The 25,311-nt window shown below is 30.7% G+C and overlaps 1 protein-coding gene across 1 annotated transcript; it reads left to right on the forward strand.

The window, feature by feature from the left end:
• Positions 1-2,008: 2,008 nt before the first annotated feature.
• LOC143049997 (MAP kinase-activated protein kinase 2-like) lies at positions 2,009-24,000 on the forward strand. Its single transcript, XM_076223789.1, has 10 exons — positions 2,009-2,321; positions 8,168-8,307; positions 8,973-9,037; positions 9,576-9,655; positions 10,017-10,146; positions 18,246-18,321; positions 19,464-19,588; positions 20,783-20,868; positions 22,018-22,098; positions 23,189-24,000. Exons 1-10 carry the CDS (start codon positions 2,166-2,168, stop codon positions 23,315-23,317), a joined length of 1,068 nt encoding a protein of 355 aa, XP_076079904.1. The 5' UTR covers positions 2,009-2,165; the 3' UTR covers positions 23,318-24,000.
• The last annotated feature ends 1,311 nt before the right edge of the window (positions 24,001-25,311 follow it).

Below are 25,311 nucleotides of genomic sequence, written 5' to 3' on the forward strand. Positions count from 1 at the left end.
GGAGTAACAATCTTCTCCATCATCATCCTCTCAGCTATGCGTTATTGTTTATAGCAACCATGCAGTCACACACAACCTCGGTGCAATAAACTTCTCGTGTTGACAATTTTGGATATTCGCCTTTTCTTAGTATGGGCCATTGTAAGTTATATGGTTCGCTACTGACCCCTTACTGATCCATAGATGATCATAGATGGTTAGTATAATCCATAGGGGGTGAGGCCGGAGGCCGAATCCCCTATGGATTTTATTCACCCTCTATGGATCCGTAGGGGATCAGTAGTTGACCGTATAACGAATTTATCGCACGCTTGACTTTTTCTGCTGCGTTTTGTTAAAAAATAAACAATGAAACACATCAACATTAATAGATGACGTCACTATTAACGCGTCCTGAACCACTATGAAATTTACTAACCCCCTACGGTCTCATAAGGGGCACCACGTGACGGCGTTAAACCAATCACAACGTGATAATTTAACCGGTGCGATAAAATTGTATATTATATACGTCTAAATACGTGACACCTTTTCGACGGACGTAATCTAAACTGTTGTGAAAAAGGTTAACCCGAATAATCCAGTCGTTATATTACGATCACTTCAATCACTCCTTCAAGCCCTCGAGAAAAGTAGTGGATAGAGGGCACTGAATTATTCGAGTTAGAAAAAGGTCGGATTTAAGCCTAATAATGCTAGATAACGTTTTCTCGCATGCTTTCAAATCCCTGCTTCTTTGGCATCATTGCATCACCTCTTATGTCGTGTCCAATGCTCTAGAACACCCTTTCATGAAATTTGATATAGATTACAGAAAATATAAGAACAAATGGCCTCTGCTCACCCAAAAATTATCTTAGAGCCCGATCACAGTACCGTTTCTTATCTCTGTCTGTGACATGTGTTTTATAAAGTGCTTTTAAAAATTAGTTGATTGGACAGGTTGAATAAGAACTGAACTTTGCCGTAAATTATTTCGGTGTACTTTTAAGAGATGATCCGGCTTAATTTTCCCAATGCCGACGAAGATTAAAATATAATACAGTGAACAGTACTCCTGTAACTTCTGAGTATACCCCTTCGTTAATTGTTGGTTAGCATTTCAGACAAGAAAAGAGAGCAAACTTACTTTAAAACATTATGTTGTTTTAAAACATTTTTTGTTCTTGTTACATATTTTAATTGTGTATTGTTTATTTGTGTGATCTCATGTATTTCAATAGTAGCAATCAGATTGTTTGGATTTGACACATACTGAGATGTTACATGTACAGCTTATGTTTGTGACTTATAATTATAACCAACTGAGAATTATACTCTCCATAAAAAAATGAATTCTAAAATAGTATGAAATTCAAAACAGTGTAGCTGTGGCCATTGATTGACACATTAAAATCATTCATTGACTGGGACAATTTAGGTGAACGTTTGTATGTAACGACCAATGCTCACTATGTACTTTTTAAAGACACTTAAACTATGGGGTCACCAAAGGTTCTCAACACCTAAATAAAGTAATTCGAAAAATTAATCAGAAATAACACGATATTTTGATTTATATATCAATTATATAAATCAAAACACAAAGGTTATTCCTGATTAATTTTTCGAATTATTTTATAATTAAAGGCGTTAAGAAACCTTTGTTGACCCCACAGTTTAAATGTCTATCGTAGGTACGTCATGAACAGTGGTTGTTACAGACAAACGTTCACGTAAATTGTCCTAGTCAATGGATGATTTTGATGGGTCAATCAATGGCCACAGCTACACTGTTTTGAATTTCATACTATTAACATAAATGAAATAATTGAAATTCTAATCCCATCGTCTAGAAAACATAACTTGTCTTTCATTTTATTATTACATGTATATATAAAATGAAGTTTAGTTGTGAGTTGCTGAAAGAATGCGTTTGTTCTTCCCGACGACAATGTTTCTAGGTAAGAAAATCAGTAATTAATTTAGCTTTAAATATCTGGTTTTTTGTCAAAATGAACAAGAATCCAGTCACTTCCTGTCACAAGGACACACAGACAGATTATCAATGAGTCTATACACACTTTTAATAGTATTGTGAAAGACCATTTAAACATTACATTTAGTTACCGTATCACACAAAAAACATCACAATTTTCGGTTTCATAAAGAAAAGACTCTCCAGTATGATACAAAATGTACCAATATACAGAAATTTACAACCGAAGAAGAACCCCATTAGCGATGATTACCGAATAACCGGAAGTGTTTTAGGGCTTGGTATTAATGGAAAAGTTGTAGAATGTTTCCAGAAGACAACAAATCAAAAATGTGCCTTAAAGGTATCATAAATAAAACTTATTCACAGGTGGGGGAAACATATATCGATTACAGTTTTCCTAAATGAATCTCTCAAATGAGGGATAACTTTCCTTTCCCAGTGGCAGTGTTCATTTATGACAAAAAATTAGAATCTATCAATATGTTAACAGATTTTGAGTTATCAGTACTCAATGAACACTAGATTGTATATATTTTCTAATATTCTGATTGGTTAATATAGCCTTGGTCAAGTTGAGTATTAATTTAAAAGTTTTCTGGACAGTGGAATACCAAGATCATTTCATCTTAGTACGTCTCTAATTGGTTCCTTATTCCACAATGGCAGTGTCTGCGCGTACCCGCATGCGGGTACAAATAGCAAAATTGCCGTTAGTAGGCTACGCGTACCCACATCCTATTTTAAATAAATTGCCATCGCCGGGATCAGAATTAAACGTAAAATATATACAGAAATTATCGCAATTAGTGAATAAAATTGATCAACTACTAAGAAGTTTTGTAAACATTTATATATATGTAAGTGAACAGTTTTTCTCGGTTAATAAATATTCTTACAATGGGAAAAGAGTGATATACATGTGGGGCAGACATTTCAAAGTTATCATGAATTGGAACAATTTGTTCAAAAGTATCAGTCGATTAATTTTATACAATTGTATATAAAAACAAACTCGGAGTAAATTGCAGCTGCAGAGAAAAGAAAAACTGGAAACACAAAAAATAAAGAGAAAATAAAGTTTTCACAGAATATTTTTTTCCTGTATTCACGGAGGCAAAAAATTCGACAGGAAAAATTAAGGCCTAATGCATTATATCTGATAAACAAAGGCCGATGCCAATGATCTTCTATGAAAGCTTCGTTAATAAATTATAACAAAATGTTTGACGAAAATGTAATCCTTCAGCGCATCAAAAAATGTTTTGCCTCTGAGGCGTGGAAGCAACTTAAAATTTGGATATTATATTTTACAGGACTGTATATTTCATTTTCAATCAGTGTGCATTTAATTTGCAAGGTTTATTATATATTATTAACTTATAAATACAATTCGAAAATATTATTTGTCATACCCTTCACTCGTTCTTCTCGAAATCCCCATATTATCGATAATTTCTGTATTTCACGTTTAATTCCCGATTTGATTGCATTTTATTATAAAACCGGATGTGGGTACGCGTAGCCTACGAATGTCAATTTGACTATTCGTACCCACATGCGGGTACGCGCAGACACTGCCTTCCACAATAGTGTAATCATATAAATAATACAAGGCAGGCATTACCTGTGAATAGGGAGGAAGTCTGTATGAATTATTTTTTTTGTAACTTGTTAATTTGTTAAAAAAAGAAACGGAAATACCGTAATGTTTCCAATTTTGGATCTGTTGTTAGGGATTTTACTTGTGACTTTATTTAAGTTATGACTCCATGTTCAATGTAAACAAAGAAACGCAATACATCAGGTAACGTTAATTCATATCAAAGACAAAGAATTATTAAAAATGAAATATTGGTATTGTGTTCCTTAAGTTCATATATTTTACTAGATTACTCAAAGTCTCACGACGAGACCGGAAGAAGGAAGTAGATTTCTGCGTTCTGTGCAAATGCGGGAATTAAAAAAGCGACAAAAAAAATTGAACAATTTTAAGTTCATTAGTACAACGAAAAATTCTCCTAATTTTTTTTTTTTTTTTTATTATTATTGATTTATTTTCTGTAATAGGCAGTGATATTGTTGTCTTTTTTCAAAACTACCTCTACCGTTTTTTATTGGGAAAAATGCATATTTTTTATTGAAATTGGGAAATTTGTATATTTTATTCTGAACACATCTCCGATTTTTTCCTGACCTTTGCTGTCTTTTTGCACTGTTTTTTCATGTATATTTTGGTTGTCAGACATTTTCAACCTGAAAGATACTTTCGGAGAGGGGAAAGAAACAGAAGCAATGATGGTACTTACAATGCATTGAAAACTACATGTGTTACAAACACCATAATGATTCTGATCAGAAAACCGGATCTCAAAAGTGCTTTCTAATATCAAAATGATAACATGAATACGATATTTACAAACATTACTACCAATGCCATCACTGTTTGGGGAAAATGTAAAACTTTTTGGGAGGAATTTAAGCCATTTTTTTCAGTAATTGGGAATTTTCTCTAGGGGAAAAGGCCGAATTTCGGCTGTTATTTGAGCCAAACAATATCACTAATAGGGGACTTCACCCCCATAAAAACCCTACAAAACATAATAAGATACATTTTAAACTTTAGCCTTGAGTCCATTATTCCATTGTCTGACACCGAAAATTCCCCAAAATGAAATATTTCGATACCACTGTCGAGTACCAGTGACTTACTTGACTGACTTAATCCTCTTCGTCCCAAGGGGGACATAGGGCAACTAGGTCAGGTACCAGTAGCAATATCAAAATGTATGCGACTAATCAACAAGGAACTTATGATCTAAGTACATCATAAATTTAAAAGAGTACATTGTTATAACTTTCAGAGATAAGAATATAAAAATTATAACTATAGCTTACCGTTTATGTCAAATATTTCAATTGTCTTTAGAGAGTCGATAAACTATTAATTTTTAATCAATTTGACAGTGTTCTCCCCAGAAATTTTGGATAGCATCACATTTTACGTAAAAAAAATGTTGTTTTTTTTTAATGTCATTTGTCGCGTCGCGTTGATGCTCTATTTCCTTTATATGTTTCAGTTTATGCTTTCTTTATTCATTTATAGTTACAGAATTATTTTTTCCTCTTGTGCCAAATAAAAATAAATATGAGCTTTCAGTTACCCAACAATAAAACAAATGAATGAATGGTTCATTATAGTGCAACCTGTATATATACAAAACTAAATATCTAGTACACAAAATTAACTATTTTTTTATATTATATTAAGTAAAGAATTAGATAAAGTAGCAAAAGTAGCAAAAACAAAATATCAATTTAAAAACTTTTTTTTATCATGTTTATGAAATTCATTGTTTCATGGCACTGAATGAATTAGTCCCAGTTGTTTCTTATCTTTTCATCAAAATGATACATATTTTCAACAAAGTTATCTAACAAATAGTCTATTAATGCGTAGTTTTCTCTATTGGTATATTTTTTCTGTCTACCGTCCGTCTGTTGTCATTGTCGTGAAAATGCGGATTTTTGTCATATCTGGTCCGGTTCCGATTCGTAGTTTACACAAAAATGTGCAATGGCGGCCGTAGAAAAATTTACGAAAATGAGTCCGAGAATAAACATTGTTTGACAAGAGATTGTGAATGAATAAGACGCTTTTAATGCATTAAATGAATTAAACATAAACTTAAGCCAATTATGATCACTTTTTAAAGAAGTATAAAATTAATTTTAGCTCAAAACCAAAGTTCTCGCTCTCGTATTACCAGAAGAGAAAGAAAGTATTTTTTAGAGAGTTGTACAAATAAACGACCTTTAAAAAAAGAAATTATTCAATCTTTGAAATTTCGTAATACAAAACATAGATTTTGAATTGTTTCTGTGATTGCATTTTTCCATGTCGAAATTGGTGATTGCAGACACGTGGTATTAGTCATGTCACAAGTGTCAGCTTGGGATATTCGCATCCAAACAGTTATCACCCTGAGGGCAATTAACACTTGGCTATTTAATCTCCTTATTGCCTTTAGTGTCCGACTTAAAGGGATTACAATTAAAGGTGATATAATTTTTATGATCATAATCGATAATATATGATAATGAAAGTTCAAAATTGAGGACAAGTAAAATAGCATCTTCAAAATAATTATAGCGTCGCGGGAATTATTATAGCATCACGGTGAAAAAATATAGCGTCGCGGTACCGCGACGCTAAAACGGCCTGGGGAGAACACTGATTTGAAAAGATTAGCCTTATCTAAATAAAGAAAATTTACATATCGATGGTTCCTTTTAATTTACCCTTCTGACTCATATTCTATAGAGACGATCAGTATGAACTGAAGAATTAAAGATTTGAGTTCTGACACAAAAAAATGTAATAATGGGAAGACGAGGGTTACTTCCAGAAACTTCTCAAGTCCCATTTGAGCTCAGTATGATAAAAGTATCATTTATTTTGAATTTTCAAGTCAATATTCTTAAGAGGTGTTTATTTCTATCCAGGGTTGGCAAAAACCCGGGTTTTATGAGTATTGCCCAGACCAGTGGGAAATACTGGGAAAACGCTGGTTTTAGTGGGTAATACTGGACAATACTGGGCAATATAAAATACTGGTCTGAATTTTATAGAGGATTCAGTGATCAAACACAAATGTAATACATTAATAAGATATTTATAACCTATTTTGTTCATTTGTTCAGTTACCATTTAGATAATGTATATGTAGACAAGACAAGACAAGACAATATTTTATTTGAGTCTCACCTCTTGTAAAACATTTACATAATATTACAATTTCCAATATAAAACAAGAGCCACTCTAAAAAGAGTTATGAGAGACTATAAAAATGGTATATACATTACATATATATATATACATACATAAAACATGAAACAAATTAAAAGTATACAGATGTTAAGAGTAACATAAAACAAATTAAAAGTATACAAATGTTAAGAATATAATAAACATTTTCTTTTCAGTAAAATATCATAGCAGATTTTGGCAGTATAAAAGTAAACATTTTCATCACTAAATAAAAATACAAATTTATCGTCATCTGACATACTATTAAAATCATGACAGAAAGAATTAGCATGACTAAACAACACAGCACGAAAATCTGCATATAGTGGACATTTCAAAATTACATGTTTCTCATCTTCAATGGTATCATTACAACTAAAACATATTCTTTCATTAATAGGTAAGTTCTGATACCGGCCCGTTTCAATTTTTAGGGGCGCAACACCACAGCGAAATTTTGCAAAAGCACTTCTATATTTCCCTGCAATAGTTTTACAAATGTAATTTTCTACCTTAAATTCTGTTTTAAATAATTTATAAGTACGAAGTTTGGCATATTCATTCGAAACCAACTTATTATGCCATTCAGTTTTATATAAATCAATAGCTAAGCATTCTATATCCTTAATTACATTTTTAGTTAACAATATATCACAATTACAATATGGTTCAAGATTATACTCTTTAAACTTAGTCATCACTCTGAAGCACCAGTATGTATGTACTGTCACTAATTTATAAGTTATTTAATCAAATTATAATGCAGTTTGTTTATTTAACAATAATCAGCCCTTTCAATTCTATAAGTGTTAATGGCATGACCCCTTAGGGTGTTTGCTTAGCAATATGAATGTATAACATTTAAAATTAACAATTCACTTAAACAGTGCAATAAAATGAAAGTTTGGATTATTGAAACAATGCATGCTTGGTAATTTACAAGCTAGGTATCCTTAAATGCAAATCTTGTATTCTGTCTACATAGAAGAGAATGAAATTGAATTTTTCATTCTTCTAGAAATGACTGTCAATGGTTATCTGTATAAAACATTGTAAAATATGTATATTAAGCTATAATACTATGAAACTACAACAAGTCATTACTATTTTGTGTTAAAATAAGCTTAACAAATCATATTGCCCAGTAATGCCCAGCATTACCCATTTCAGGGAGTATTGCCCAGCCTGGGAAAACCTGGGTTTCTATCATTATTGACATGATTGAGTTAAGTGTCTTTAGAAGATATACCAACATATACTGAAAATGATTAAATGCATTTTTATATCCAAAATCTGATAAAATCATGTCACACGTTGTTAAAACTAACTGGATTGAAGAAAACTTTCAACTGGTACATAACATTATTATTTCTTTCAGGTCTTGCGGGATGTGCCAAAGGCGAGAAGAGAAGTTGATTTACATTGGCGGGCTTCAGGATGTCCTTATATTGTCAGAATAATAGATGTTTATGAAAATGTCTACAGTGGTCAGCGATGTCTGCTTGTAGTGATGGAATGGTAAAATAAGAATTTAATATTTGTGATCAGTGAATCATTCAAATTTATTAAACTTCCAGACTTTTTTGTTCCCAAGAGTAATAATTTAGATCTTTCATTTTCCATAGTGGACCATTGAATTGTTACTCTAAAAGTTCATGAATGACCCTACTTTTAAATTTAACCCCTGATTCTGTCACAAATAAAGTAGTTTATGTACACTTATATCTAATTTGAAATATGTTGTCATGATTGTATTCTAATTTTAAAATATTTTAGCAAATAATACTTGCAGTTGTATACAAGTTAACATTTGTTGGAAAGATTGTCAGAAAACACTGAAAAGTACAATATACATTTCATAAACAAGATAAAAATATATCCAAAAAAAAAACATTTTTAAAAACAAAATAAAAAATAAATGATAATTGATATATGACCACAGTCATCATATAATACAAAACTGTTTTCCTTACTTAAAAGTTTTTAAATAGTTGAAAAACTATTTTGTCTGCCATTTATGATCATTTAAATAATTTAAAAACTTTTAACTATTCACTCAATAATGAGACATCAAACATAAATTTAATATAATGAAAAAAGCAAGAAAAAACATTATTAGAAATTAAATGATCAGTATGGTTGGATATCATGTACACTCTTCTAACATTGATAACTTTTTTTAGTATGGAAGGTGGAGAATTGTTCAGTCGAATACAGGAAAGAGCTGACAGTGCATTCACAGAAAGAGGTAAAAACCTTTGATTTTAATTTACATATGTGTAGATCACATGGAGAAAAATAAAAATGAAAGAAAAGATTTGTGAGGTAAATGTTATGAAACAACAGCTAAACAAACTTCAGTCAAAGCTTAAAGCAAATTATGGTATCTGTAACCTTTGTTCTAAACCTTTTGTAAGAATTTCAAGATAATGATCACTGAAATGTAAAACAACACACCTGTATGAATATAAGTGAGAGATGTGCACTTCATGCACTATTAGGGAGACAATATAACATTCCCATGTATTAAAGGGATTGAAATTTGTCCACTTTGTTATAAATATTGAGATTATTAATATTAGTAGTAGCAATCTTGATTTCAAGGTGTAGAAAAGTCATTGGATTATGAAAGTTTGATATAAGGTGGATAAATTTCATTTATATCAATAGACAGAAAAGAATGTGTAAGCTTTAGATAGTGTTGAAAATATCTATCAAGTGTAGGTTTTTAGGGTCTAAGATCTCTTTATTGACATTTGAAACTTGTTTTCTTCTTTTTTAAACAGAGGCAGCAGAAATAGTAACTCAGGTGGCTAGTGCCATTCATTACTTACATTCCATGAACATAGCACACAGAGATTTAAAGGTAGGAATTCAAGATGATAAAATTTTAGTAGTGATCTACATAGCAATATTTTTTTTGCAAGACAGGGTATCTGTGATCCCTTGATCATATAATGTAAGCTTTATGTGTGTAGAGATATGGTTATGTGAGCTTCCTATTAAATTTCTTTAATTTTGGAAACAAACAGTTTAATGAAATCAATATTTTTTTGTAACAGAAAATCATAGTGGCAATATTTAAAAGTTACTATTTTTTTCTGTTGATCAGTATTTATTAATCAAATTCAGACTTTAGTGCTGTACCATTTAAAATCTATCTTTAGAACCACATAGTATTTGTTGTTCTTATTTGGGGTGTTAACTTTATGTTTATATATTTGCAGCCAGAAAATTTGCTATATACAAGAAAATCTTCAGAAGGCATTTTAAAGTTGACAGATTTTGGATTTGCCAAAGAAATTACTACACATACAAAAAGTTTACAGACACCATGTTATACACCATATTATGTTGGTAGGTTTAACAATACTTTTATGTACTTTATGATACATGTACATGTATGTACATTAATTATAAATAGTTTACTGTCAGTTTCTATCTACTGTAAATTCAGAAATTATTGCTTAGAATTGAGAATGGAAATGGGGAATGTGTCAAAGAGACAACAACCCGACCATAGAACAGACAACAGCAGAAGGTCACCAAAAGGTCTTCAATGCAGCGAGAAATTCCTCCACCCCGAGGCGTCCTTCAGCTGGCCCCTAAACAAATATATATACTAGTTCAGTGATAATGAATGCCATACTAAACTCCAAATTGTACACAAGAAACTAAAATTAAAAATAATACAAGACTAGCAAAGGCCAGAGGCTCCTGACTATGGACAGGCGCAAACAAATTGCAGCGGGGTTAAACATATTTATGAGATCTCAACCCGATCTCAACCCTCCCCCTATACCTCTAGCTAATGCAGAAAAGTAAACGCATAACAATACACACATTAAAATTCAGTTCAAAAGAAGTCCTACTCTGATGTCAGAAGATGTAACCAAAGAAAATAAACAAAATGACAATAATACATAAATAACATCAGACTACTAGCAATTAACTGACATGCCAGTTCCAGACTTCAATTAAAGTCAACTTGCATTTATTATTGTGAGGCCAAAATAAAAAGATTGTATGTTTGCCCAAACGCGACCGACCCAAAATAAACCCGCTGACTCAAATTCTTTTTTTGACGTTTTTTAGAAGATTTTTTTTTTTGCGGATTTTTTTCGTGTCCGCTCCGTCATCGTATAAAACTTAAAGTTTGTCGTCTTTGCGTTTGAAAGTAACTATGAATAAGATTAAAAGAAAGCGCATAAGAGATGCAGTTAATCAATATTCGATGTTCTCTGTTTTTATCTTCTGACTTAACGAACGTAAAGAAGTGAAACATTAGCCTGGGATCCACCCCATTGTAGCTGCGCGTCGTAAGGTACTGACAAGATTAGCCAGGACCCCAGGCTAGTGAAACATGTGAAGTGGCACAGTTTTTTTTACGCTCTAGTTGTCTGTACTACCAAACCCTTACGTATATGCTCAATGTTAATTTCATCGTGTAAACGAATATCTGATAAGAACATTCAGGTAGATTTGTTAAAACCATGTGCAATCGAATATTTTCAATGTTATTCTGACAGGAAATGGATCCGAAAGTTGGGAATTTACAATCTTGCAAGAAGATTTTGTTTTTACTGAATAAAAAGGAATTATTTCTTGATAAATTGTTGTCTTTAATTATAATCTTCCTTTATCATGTGAATTAGATTCCTTTTTGTCGAGCCTGCAACTTTTGTTGCAGAAAGCTCGACATAGGGATAGTGATCCGGCGGCGGCGGCGGTGTTAGCTATCTTTTTTTAAGCTTTATATTTTAGAAGGTGGAAGACCTGGATGCTTCATACTTTGTATATAGATGCCTCATGTTAAGAAATTTCCGTCAGTCACATGTCAAATGTCCTTGACCTCATTTTCATGGTTCAGTGACCACTTGAAAAAAAAGTTCAGATTTTTGTACGACCGCAAAATTTGAAAAATTTTTCGTCGTTTATTGCTATCACGTTGGCGTCGTCGTCTGCGTCATCGTCGTCGTCGTCGTCCGAATACTTTTAGTTTTCGCACTCTAACTTTAGTAAAAGTGAATGGAAATCTATGAAATTTTAACACAAGGTTTATGACCACAAAAGGAAGGTTGGTATTGATTTTGGGAGTTTTGGTCCCAACATTTTAGGAATTAGGGGCCAAAAAGGGCCCAAATAAGCATTTTCTTGGTTTTCGCACTATAACTTTATTTTAAGTTAATAGAAATCTATGAAATTTTGACACAAGGTTTATGACCACAAAAGAACGGTGGGGATTGATTTTGGGAGTTTTGGTTTCAACAGTTGAGGAATTAGGGGCCAAAAAAGGGCCCAAATAAGCATTATTCTTGGTTTTCGCACAATAACTTTAGTTTAAGTAAATAGAAATCAATGAAATTTAAACACAATGTTAATGACTACAAAAGGAAGGTTGGTATTGATTTTGGGAGTTTAGGTCCCAACAGTTTAGGAATTAGGGGCCAAAAAGGGACCCAAATAAGCATTTTTCTTGGTTTTCGCACCATAACGTTAGTATAAGTAAATAGAAATCTATGAAATTTAAACACAAGGTTTATGACCATAAAAGGAAGGTTGGTATTGATTTTGGGAGTTTTGGTCCCAACAGAATAAGGGGCCCAAAGGGTCCAAAATTAAACTTTGTTTGATTTCATCCAAATTGAATAATTGGGGTTCTTTGATATGCCGAATCTAACTGTCATGACTGTGTATGTAGATTCTTAACTTTTGGTCCCGTTTTCAAATTGGTCTACATTAAGGTCCAAAGGGTCCAAAATTAAACTTAGTTTGATTTTGACAAAAAATGAATCAGTTAGGTTCTTTGATATGCTGAATCTGAAAATGTACTTAGATTCTTGATTATTGGCCCAGTTTTCAAGTTGGTCCAAATCGGGGTCCAAAATTAAACTTTGTTTGATTTCATCAAAAATTGAATAAATGGGGTTCTTTGATATACCAAATCTAACTGTGTATGTAGATTTTTCATTTTTGGTCCTGTTTTCAAATTGGTCTACACTAAAGTCCAAAGGGTCCAAAATTAAACTTAGTCTGATTTTAACAAAAATTGAAATCTTGGGGTTCTTTGATATGCTGAATCCAAAAATGTACTTAGATTTTTTATTATGGGCCCAGTTTTCAAGTTGGTCCAAATCAGGATCTAAAATTATTATATTAAGTATTGTGCAATAGCAAGTCTTTTCAATTGCACAGTATTGTGCAATGGCAAGAAATATCTAATTGCACAATATTGTGAAATAGCAAATTTTTTTTAATTAGAGTTATCTTTCTTTGTCCAGAATAGTAAGCAAGAAATATCTAATTGCAAAATATTGTGCAATAGCAAGATTTTTTTTTAATTGGAGTTATCTTTCTTTATCCAGAATCAACTTAAATCTTTGTTATATACAATATACAATGTATATTCACTTTTTACTACCAACTGATAAATTAAAATAATCTTTACCATTCAGTGATAACAAGCAGTTTTTTTACATCTTAATATTTTATGATGTATTTAAATGAGTAGTTATTGTTGCAAACTCCATTAGAAATTTTAATTGAGATTAGTTTTGGAATAAGGGAAAGGGGGATGTGATTAAAAAAATTGGGTTCAATTTTTCTCATTTGAAATTTCATAAATAAAAAAGAAAATTTCTTCAAACATTTTTTTGAGAGGATTAATATTCAACAGCATAGTGAATTGCTCTAAGAGAAAACAAAAATTTTAAGTTCATTAGAACACATTCATTCTGTGTCAGAAACCTATGCTGTGTCAACTATTTAATCACAATCCAAATTTAGAGCTGAATCCAGCTTGAATGTTGTGTCCATACTTGCCCCAACCGTTCAGGGTTCAACCTCTGCGGTCGTATAAAGCTATGCCCTGCGGAGCATCTGGTTGTGTTTTGGTCGGTTTTTCTCATACTTTATGCAATAGATCTACTATATTTGTTGTATGGAATAATTGTAAGGTGTACATGTCTAACGGGCAGATGTCATCTGACCTTGACCTCATTTACATGGTTGAGTGGTCAAAGTTAAGTTTTTGAGTTTTGGTCTTTCTATCTAATACTATATGCCATAGGTCAACTATATTTGGTGTATGGAAATATTTTATGATCTATATGTCAGTCGCGTAGGTTTTATTTGACCTCGACCTCATTTTCACGGTTCATTGCTCAGTGTTAAGTTTTTATACGACCGCAAAATTTGAAAAATTTTTCGTCGTATATTGCTATCATGTTGGCGTCGGCGTCGTCGTCGTCGTCGTCGTCGTCGTCGTCCGAATACTTTTAGTTTTCGCACTCTAACTTTAGTAAAAGTGAATGGAAATCTATGAAATTTTAACACAAGGTTTATGACCACAAAAGGAAGGTTGGTATTGATTTTGGAAGTTTTGGTCCCAACATTTTAGGAATTAGGGGCCAAAAAGGGCCCAAATAAGCATTTTCTTGGTTTTCGCACTATAACTTTAGTTTAAGTTAATAGAAATCTATGAAATTTTGACACAAGGTTTATGACCACAAAAGGAAGGTTGGGATTGATTTTGGGAGTTTTGGTTCCAACAGTTTAGGAATTAAGGGCCAAAAAAGGGCCCAAATAAGCATTATTCTTGGTTTTCGCACAATAACTTTAGTATAAGTAAATAGAAATCAATGAAATTTTAACACAAGGTTTATGACCACAAAAGGAAGGTTGGGATTGATTTTTGGAGTTGAGGTCACAACAGTTTATGAATTAAGGGCCTAAAAGGGGCCCAAATAAGCATTATTTTTGGTTTTTGCACCATAACTTTGGTATAAGTAAATAGAAATCTATGAAATTTAAACACAAGGTTTATGACCATAAAAGGAAGGTTGGGTTTGATTTTGGGAGTTTTGGTCCTAACAGTTTAGGAATAAAGGGCCCAAAGGGTCCAAAATTGAACTTTGTGTGATTTCATCAAAAATTGAATAATTGGGGTTCTTTGATATGCCGAATCTAACTATGTATGTAGATTCTTAATTTTTGGTCCCGTTTTCAAATTGGTCTACATTAAGGTCCAAAGGGTCCAAAATTAAACTTAGTTTGATTTTAACAAAAATTGAATCCTTGGGGTTCTTTGATATGCTGAATTTAAAAATGTACTTAGATTTTTAATTATTGGCCTAGTTTTCAAGTTGGTCCAAATGGGGGTCCAAAATTAAACTTTGTTTGATTTCATCAAAAATTGAATAAATGGGTTCTTTGATATTCCAAATCTAACTGTGTATGTAGATTCTTAATTTTTGGTCCAGTTTTCAAATTGGTCTACATTAAGGTCCAAAGGGTCCAAAATTAAACTAAGTTTGATTTTAACAAAAATCAAATTCTTGGGCTTATTTGATATGCTTTATCTAAATATGTACTTTGATTTTTGATTATGGGCCCAGTTTTCAAGTTGGTCCAAATCAGGATTCCATATCAAGTATTGTGCAATAGCAAGAAATTTTCAATTGCACAGTATTGCACAATAGCAAGAAATATCTAATTGCACAATATTGTGCAATAGCAATTAATTTTCAATTGGAGTTATCTTTCTTTGTATAGAATAGTAGTTGATAATATATGTTGGAAATTTGCCAGACATGACTATGATGTCATTTTCTATTTTTATTTGCCAATAACTTTATGTAAATAACTTCATTGGAAATTTGCCAATATAAAATGTTGCTGATGAAGCTTTTTTTCCTTATCTTATCTAAAATGTTTTTAGATAATGTATGTTGGACATTTGCCAGACATGACTATGATGTCATTTTCTATTTTTATTTGCCAATAACTTTATGTAAATAACTTCATTGGAAATTTGCCAATATAAAATGTTGCTAATGAAGTTTTTTTTATTGTTTTATACAATAAACAATGTATATATTCACTTTTACTACCAACCAATCTTTACCATTCAGTGATAACAAGCACTTTATTTACATTTTAATATTTTATGATGTATTTAAAAGAGTAGTTATTGTTGCAAACTCCATTAGAAATTTGAATTGATATCAGTTTTGGAAAAAGGGAAACGGGGATGTGAAAAAAAAGGGGGGGGGGGTTAAATTTCAGATTTCATAAATAAAAAGAAAATTTCTTCAAACATTTATTTGAGAGGATTAATATTCAACAGCATAGTGAATTGCTCAAAGGCAAAAAAAAACTTTTAAGTTCATTAGACCACATTCATTCTGTGTCAGAAACCATGCTGTGTCAACTATTTAATTTTAGATTTAAAAAGTTTGAAGAAGAAATCTTTAATTGATTTGTAAAATCTTGACATTTGTTTTGTGTAAAAAAAAACCATGTAATGTCAAAAATTTGATCACAATCCAAATTCAGAGCTGTATCACGCTTGAATGTTTTGTCCATACTTGCCCCAACTGTTCAGGGTTCGACCTCTGCGGTCGTATAAAGCTGCACCCTGCGGAGCACCTGGTTGTGTTTTGGTCTATTTTTCTTAAACTATAAGTAATAGGTCAACTATATTTGTTGTATGGAAGCATTGTTAGCTGTACATGTGTGCCTGGCATGGTTCATCTAACCTTGACCTCATTTTCATGGTTCATTGGTCAATGTTTAGTTATCTTGGTTAATGTTAAGTTTATAAGACAGTTGTAATAAAGCTTTATACTTAGGACTATCAACATAATATCAATGATTAGTAAAGAAGGCGAGACATTTCAGCGTGTGCACTCTTGTTATTCAAATAGTTCAAATTTACAAGTCTTAGTTGACAAGATCAGTACGTTGCTGTTTGGGAGAATTTGATAAAACTATAATTGCTCACAGAATCAGAATATAATCTTAACTGAATGTAACTCCTTCTGAATAATTTATTGCAATATAAATATAAAACCCCTTTGACAAGAGAAATCTGGCTTTTGTCAGAAATATTTTTTTCACATGTGCAAAAGTAAACACATGTTATGGTGGGATTTTTATACAAATTTGTGAGGATCGAAGCCTCTGGATCCTGATGACCTAAAAATAAAATAGTCTTCAGAAAATGTTAACTTTATGCAATTATACTTTATCAATAATGATTATTTTCAAAAATTTAAACTTGATTATTTAAAGAAATAAAATTATAACAAATATGTTTTTAGTTTGGAGATTCTACAGAACATGCTTTGATCTATTTATAGCCAAATTAGTTTACCTGTGTGATAATGTTAAGAATTGAATGCTTTTTTTTTTAAATTTATTGGGGTGTGCGTTGACCGAAGTACATTTTGTATGAAGCGCGGAAGCGCTTCATTTTAAAAATGTATGCACGATCAACGCTTTTACAACCCCATAAAGTTACAAAAAGAAGCATTCAATACTTATAATTACATTTTTTAGCTATGATCATGAAAACACGAATTTTATATATTTTATTATTTAATTCACCTGTGCACTTTATTGTTGGAGCACGTGTTATCATGAGTGAAAAGTTGTATTGAGCAATGCAACTCCTTACGGAATAACATGTGATGTGCAGTTAAACAATCAGAATAAAATATTATAATGAAACATACATCTAATGTAATTATTAAAATATAAATTTTCAAAAAAAAAAAAAAGACAGAAACTATGGATGGTAGATAATAATTCATTTAAAATATTTTAGGACATTTAATCTATTTTAATAGATATAGGGTTTAAAAACTGCAAACAAATTAAATCAATACATAGTCAGCTGATATTTTTTTTACACAAACATCGTGTTGATGTAACTGTTGAAAATCACTTCATAAATCCACCAGCCCTTTCACACATGTAGCAATTGTCAGGGTTATAAACATCTCAGGATACAAATCATAAAGTAGACTAATTTATGTATAGAGGTTTTAAATTCATGGCTTTTGGTTGACTCTACAAAGGTTTGAGGAAAAAAACAGATGTACTGTTTTAAGATCTTTTAATATTTTCATGCAAATTCTGAAGAAAAAAAAAAGAATTTGCCTACCTACCTACCCACACCCAGTCATCATGGGTCGGGTTTGGGCAAACTGAAATATTTTAATTGTGGCCTGATTTGGTCATTTTGGACAAAAATGGGATTTTATTTTTTTTAGAAAAATCTTGTTTAAGTCATATAAAAAAATTCTAAATTTGAGTTCAAATCAAATAATTAAAAACATTGCAAATATCGGAATTTACTGTATACTATTATAGCTTATAACTTTTTATCCAACAGCAAATTAATGTCTACGTTAGATGTATAAACCGATGAACAAACCAATCTTTTGGAGATGAATGACTTTTAAAACCATCTCTGCATGCTATATGAACAATGCATAAACATTCTCTCATATCAAAATAAAAGATAATATATGTATCATATATTAGAACGAGCCTTATTGTTGTGCTACTCACCAATTGCAAGAATTGCATTAATAAAAAGAATTGCAAAAATTTCTGAATATTCAGTATATGAATAATAGTTCTAACTTATTGTACATGTTTTTTTACAGCACCTGAAGTGTTGGGTCCAGAAAAATATGACAAATCATGCGATATGTGGTCATTAGGTGTTATTATGTATATTTTGTAAGTATAGTGTAATTCAGTCTTATATAATGCCTTATGGTTTTAATCTGGCAAACTATCAAACAGGCATATAATTTTTGCTCAAGGGGTATTATCTTCAGCCAATTGCAAAGTTTATCTGGAATTTCTGACTGGTTCCCTAAATCTTTTAAAGACATATGTTTTACATATCATTTTCACTTGCGTCATCTATATTGAAAAAATGATCAAGTATTTCTTCATGGAAAACTGTTTTTAATTTTAAAACTGAAAATGTGCAAATTATATAAATTGGTGTTACGGTGAATATCCCTTTATTATTTGACTGTTTTGAAAGCTGTAAAATTAGATTTTTATTTTTTTTTTTTCATCACAAATACTAGTAATCAGCCAAATTTTTGCTGAAGTGGCAGGTAATGAGAATCTGAATTTTATTTTTCATGCATAACCGGTCACTACTACTTCTAGGCTATATTTCATTGTGAAAGTAATCCTATAAGTATAACAAGTTTCAGGTTTATAATTAATTGAAAACAGTCTAACAGTCTGTGTACTGCAAGGGTTGCTAGTTTGTCTGATAAGAATAAAGGGAGATATTTGGTAAATATCAATGACCAAAAAAACAAGAAATAAATTATATCAGTTTAAATTGAAGTTTGCAACATCAAAAATGTAGATCTGTAGGTCTTTTATATATACTAGTATAGTATAAGGACACTTTACTAAATGTATGTTAGGTTCAAGCATTCAAAACATTTGTTCACTGATAAACGTTATATACAGTTAAGTTTCACTATTTTTTTATTTGGTTTGGTTAAATTGCAATAAATTACCATTACATGTATTTGAAAATGTTATAATTTGTACTTAGATTGCACCATCTTATGATTTGAACATCAGCTGGTATATTTCAGCTTTATTACATTATGTATAATTGAGTATAATTGAAATGATTTATCCTAAGTACAATTTAATAAAAACTGTGAATACAATACGGACATGACTGAGTTACTTGTTATCGTTTAAATTTTGTAAATATCCCAAAAAGAGAAATTATGCTAAAAGACACATTCCTTTAATAAAGTTTAATATTATCAAGTTTTTATTGCTTATATAGATAATAAGAGTATACATTTGGAATAAAAATGTCTGTTTTTTTGTAGATTATGTGGTTACCCACCTTTTTATAGTAATCATGGTGCAGCTATTTCACCCGGTATGAAAAAAAGAATAAGGAATGGGCAATATGAATTTCCTAACCCAGAATGGAGTAAAGTATCAAAAGAAGGTATAAAAATAATTCACTCTGTAAAATATCATTATATGGTGTAAAATATTAAAAAGCTAATATTACACATTTGTAAATGAACACGTCTTCAATGTACAGTGAATTTGAATTTTTTGCAATGTTTATATCTTTCTGCTTATCACACTGTATAACCTCACTTGATGCTGTTAGCATCACTACTTCCAAAAAGCATAATTACTTCCAAAAACATTTAGTTTCCAGACAGTAACTTGAGTATAAGTGTATATCAATTGTACCACAAGGTTTCATACCACAAAAGATAGGTTGGGATTTATTTAATGGGTTATTATAATTATCCTAACTGTTTAGGAATAAGGAGGCAATTGGCCTCACCGTTATTGAATTTAGAACCCCAAACAAAGGATTTTGATGATTCTCTATAAGAACTCATGTATCAGTCTATGGATTTCTATGAAATTATACCTCAAGGTTCCATACCATAAAAGTTAGGTCGGAATTGATTTTTGGAGTTATGGCTAACCATTTAGGAAAATACTTCTCTAATATGTTGTATACATTGCTTATTTCTTTACCAATTTCAATGGGGTTTAATTCAGTCTTGAATTTTAAGGGTTCTGTAATATTCCAAATCTAACTGTGTATAAACATTAATGAACTAATGCCCTGTTTTCAAATTTGTCCACATGAGGTTCAAAGGATCAAAAATTTTACTTTGTTTAATTTTTAACAAAAAAACGTCTTTAATGGGTATTTTTGATATGCTGACTTTATATATGTACTTTGATAATACTTTTGATTTTTGACCCAGCTTTTAAGTTTGTCCACATAAGGTTCAAAGGGTCCAAATTAAACTTTGTTTGATTTCATCAAAAGTTTTAATTCTTCGTTTTCTTTGATATGCTGAATCTAATCATGTATTTATAATCTGACTTTTGAATCGTACTAGGTAAATGTCCAGTTTCAAATTTTTAGGTTAATAGACCACATTTTTTCTGTGTCGGAAACCTCTGCTGTGTTAAATATTTAGACACAATCCAAATTCAGAGCTGTATGAAGCTTGAATGTTGTGTCCATACTTGGCCCATTTCAAACTCTTCGGTCGTAACAAACTGTGCTCAATTGAGCATTAAAATAATATTGTATTTTGAAAAATAAAACGATTTTCATATAATTTGATTTTACATTTAAAACAAGTTTTCTTTACTTTTTTAGCAAAAGATTTAATACGAGGTTTGTTGAAAACAATTCCTGAAGAAAGACTATCAATAGAAGATGTTATGTCAAATAAATGGATATCAGTAAGTTGTTTACATTAAATGAATAGGTACCAAGTTATTTACTTGGTGCTATGTCAAATAAAAGGATATCAGTAAGTTATTTACATTAAATGAATAGGTACCAAGTTATTTACTTGGTGCTATGTCAAATAAATGGATATTAGTAAGTTGTTTACATTAAATGAATGGGTACCAAGTTATTTACTTAGTGCTATGTCAAATAAATGGATATTAGTAAGTTGTTTTACATGGTGGCAAGTCAAATCAATGGATATCAATCAGTATTGTTGTAAATTGTTGTTGAAAAGGGCCTTTGTACTGGTGACCAAAATGAAGGATAATTAAAAATTCTGGACAAATAATTCAGAAATAATTCATTATTTTCCCTCAAGTTCATTACAAATAAGATCTGCTGATATTGAAAAGTATGTTACAAATACTAAATTACTCATTAAGGATGTACTTAGGTGAGGTTAGGTGAAAATTAACAAATTAAGAATTTAAAATTGATACTATAAGCTGGATCAATTAAGGATAAATATAAGCTAAAAATATTGATAGGTCATGGACCTCCTTTTCCAGATATTTGAGATTTAAAATATGGCGGGACAAGGATAGCTTAGACTTTTACCATATATTTACATTGGTATTAATTGGGTCTCAAAACAAAAGAAAGAAAATCAAGAATCTTTTAAAATTTTGGTAAATGACCTTTCATGAGCTATTAAGTCTTATATGAAAAAATAAATGGGTGTTATGGGGCAAAATATTTTACATTGTGTTGTATTGAAAAACACCAAGCAGTTCGAACATTTGACACAAATTCCAAAACCGCACCTAAGTACATCCTTAAATCCTCAAGACGGAAATGAAACAGTAGCTTAATAACTGTATAGAAAGCTTCACATTGTACAATTTTGTAACTAAAAAAAGAAGTCATCTTAAAAAATAAATTCTTGCAATTTTCCTGTTTTTCAAGAGTTATTGGACTTTGATCATTAAAAAAAAGAAGTTTACCAAATGTTCAAGAATAACTTATTGAATTTGATAGTGGAAAAGGATATATTGTGGGAATAAGATATTAAATATATAAAAACACACATTTAACAAAAAGAATTTTTATTAAATAAGTGCACATCATACATGTATCTACTGAATTTTTATTCTTAGGACAATACAATTGTACCTGATACACCTTTGTTTTCTGCAAAAATACTGAAGGAAGATGAAGACATGTGGCAGGACGTTCAGGTAAGAACAAATAAAATGGAGAAAAATTGAAATAAAGATGAATTACACCCCATAGACTTACTGCTTTAGATATAGATTGCCTATATCAATATCCAGATCAAAACACATCCATATAATACATGCCACACATGTTAACACTTACCAGATCAATAAAATACAAGATAAATAAGTTATTGGGCGTAACAAGAAACATATGATTAACCTTTGATGCCTCCGTCACCTGTAAAGGGTATTAATTATTACCCTTGTCTGTCTACATCTGTTTATATGTAATCCCAAAATAGGTTTATATTCTCGTAACTTAAGTTTACCTCAATCAAATGTTATACAATACAATACAATACAATATTTTTATTTTCCAAATTAAAGGGCCCATTAAGAGCATAACGTTAATTACAACATGACATAAACATTACAGAGTGATTAAAGAAACATAAAATAATAATTGAAATTCAAATGCATGAAGAAAGGATCAGTGGTCAAGGGGAGATAATTTTGATATATTTTAGAGTATTTAACTAATTTTCTTAGTTGCAGGCCTTTATCCAGGTATGCACATAAAATAGATAAAAATCTGCTATCTTCATTAATCATGATCCATGAAAAAAGATCATTTATATTTAAACTATCTAAACTGGGGTATTTTTTTATATAATCAGTGATATCTCTTCTGAGGTTATTGTAAATTGGGCATTCCAGAAGAAAGTACATTTCATTTTCAATACAATTTGTATTACAATATAAACATATCCTCTCATGTCGAGGTAATATTTCATATTTACCACATACATTGGTAATTTGTTCATGTCTGCCAGTTTCTATTCTTAAACAGTGATTGCTAAGTCTGTATTTTGTTAACAAATGTTTTTGTGGGTGTTATGAAACTAATACACAGATTCTAGTTTGAATTTTGTTGTCACTTTAACAGATCTCCAGTGATGCCCCTTTATAATGTTATATGCAGTGGGGATTTCGGTGACAGATGGACGCATTATCCATTTATATTTATTTAAAGTAAATAATACTTATACTTATTGAGATCATTTATCATAGACATTGATTTAATAGCTCACTTCTTAATTCTTTGCAGGAGGAAATGACAAATGCTTTAGCAACAATGAGAGTAGATTATGAACAATGTCCAATAAAGAACTTAGCAGACTCTGACAACCCTATTCTTAAAAAACGAAAAATGAGAAACGAAGAACAAATGGTTTGAAATGTCATCAATTATTGAAGTTTTTAGTCAATTTAGTCATGTTGAGAATAGCAAATTATTCTTTATAAGTGAGGAAAACAGATTATTCAGATTGTTTTGTTCTCGATTATTTGATCGTTTTTCAAAGGATAGTTAAAAACATACTTTTGTTTTATATACTTGTTATGATATTTGTTATAGTAATATTTTAGATGAACTTTTTTTAAATGGAAACATCTATGGATATATTTTTTTCTGAATATTTATTAACAATACGTTTTAATGAAGAATGTGCATTGCATTTTATGCCAAGTCTTTAATATTCTATCAGCTGAAAAAAAAGTATTAAAATTGGAAGTTATTTCTAAATGACAAATAGTTCATTACAGTTTTGAGCTACTTTTCAAACAGAACAACAGTATTCTTCTTAATTCTGCAGGCAGGATTTCTGTCACCTTGTGACCTTGACTCATATTGTTTTTAAGTATTGTTCTTTTCAAACTAAGTCTGGAGGAAAAAAGGGAACATGATTTTTATCAAAAGTAATCTTTTTTACTTTATCCCTATTTGTATATCTTCAAAAATATATGTTGTTAAGTGAATTACAATTGACCCAGGTGATATGTTAATAATGTTGTAAAGTATTTGTGTCACATTAACATTGATAAGTTCCAGCAAGAATCATGTAATAAATGTGAACTTCCTTTCTAGTTCATTCATTCACTACATTAGTTGCAACTTAACCAGAAAAATATAATGAATTGGCATGAAGAGGGGTTTAACAGAATTTGTTTCTAAAACCCACCTTTTACAGATTCAAAAGGCTGTCAGAAGTGTTTTATACGGTGGTAATTGGTCTGGAGCCTCATTACCCCTTTTATTTTATTTTTAATATGTCAGTCTATCAAGCATCCCCTACTTGCAAATTTTCCTTGAATATCCATTATGAGGATTTGTGATCAAATATTTGAAGGAATACCAGTACAAATAGTTCTTAAGCATTTAGTTGTTCATAGTATGTCTGAAATCATCATAATTCATTTCATGATCGATGAAAGATTTTATCAAAAATGTATTTTGACAATAAATATATATAGTGACTTATTCATCATTTCTATCAACTTTTATGAAAGAAGGGAATTTTCAGAATATCTGTTCAACTGAAAGTGGACAAAAAATGGAAGATTTTTACAAAACAATGTGAAATTACACTTTATAATAAATTTCATGCATTAAGAGCACCTTTCTAGATTTACCACACTAGGAATGTCAAACCAGATCATTTGAAAGCCAGGGATGCATATATTTGTGGCAAGTTGAGGAGCTTAATGACCAAAATGCACCTAAAGAAAATAGTCAAATTTATTCAGTTAACTTTGCATTAGAGAGTTAGAAACTAATTAGTATCTTATCTCTGAATTTATCACAGGTGAATTTCATGAAATATTTTATAAAATCATGTCCACTCTGAGGCACCGACTACAATGCCTTTAACTGTATATATATATACAACTATTCTGAAATTGTCTAGTAATGAATAGTAAAACTTGTTTTCTCATCATACAGAAATAAATTTACCAGAACATTACTGTATTCAGAGCATTTATTACAATCTTCATCAGTTTGAAAAAAATCATGCAAAGAAAAATGTTCCCACTTTTAGACAGAATATTAAGTATGGGAAAATAAACTTGGAGAAATACTTATTCTGAATAATAAATTTCAAGTTTAAACAAATTAAATGATGAGAGTAGAAAGATCTTGTGATATTGAGCTTAGTGTGTGGAGGGAATTCAAGAGAAATTGCTTTTGAATCAAATTTTTTTTTCCAAAAATATTACATGTAGGTGTTCAAAACAGTTGATACGAGATCTGAATGGACAGGAGATGTTGGAACAGTTTAAATACAATATATAACCTCTTCATACAAAACAATGGTATACTCACAAGGAAATTAAACATTTCCTGACATATTCATTATGATATTTGTTATACAAGTAGACACTTTATAAAAG

The sequence above is a fragment of the Mytilus galloprovincialis genome, chromosome 1, assembly GCF_965363235.1.
Source record: "Mytilus galloprovincialis chromosome 1, xbMytGall1.hap1.1, whole genome shotgun sequence".
NCBI classification, from domain to species: Eukaryota; Metazoa; Mollusca; class Bivalvia; order Mytilida; family Mytilidae; genus Mytilus; species Mytilus galloprovincialis.

Coding starts and splice junctions, on each gene's coding strand:
- LOC143049997 (XM_076223789.1), top strand. CDS start 2,166: ATGATACAAAATGTACCAATATACAGAAATTTACAACCGAAGAAGAAC. Junction 9,038..9,575: donor CAGTGCATTCACAGAAAGAG/GTAAAAACCTTT, acceptor TTTTTTAAACAG/AGGCAGCAGAAATAGTAACT. Junction 20,869..22,017: donor TGTCAAATAAATGGATATCA/GTAAGTTGTTTA, acceptor TTTTATTCTTAG/GACAATACAATTGTACCTGA.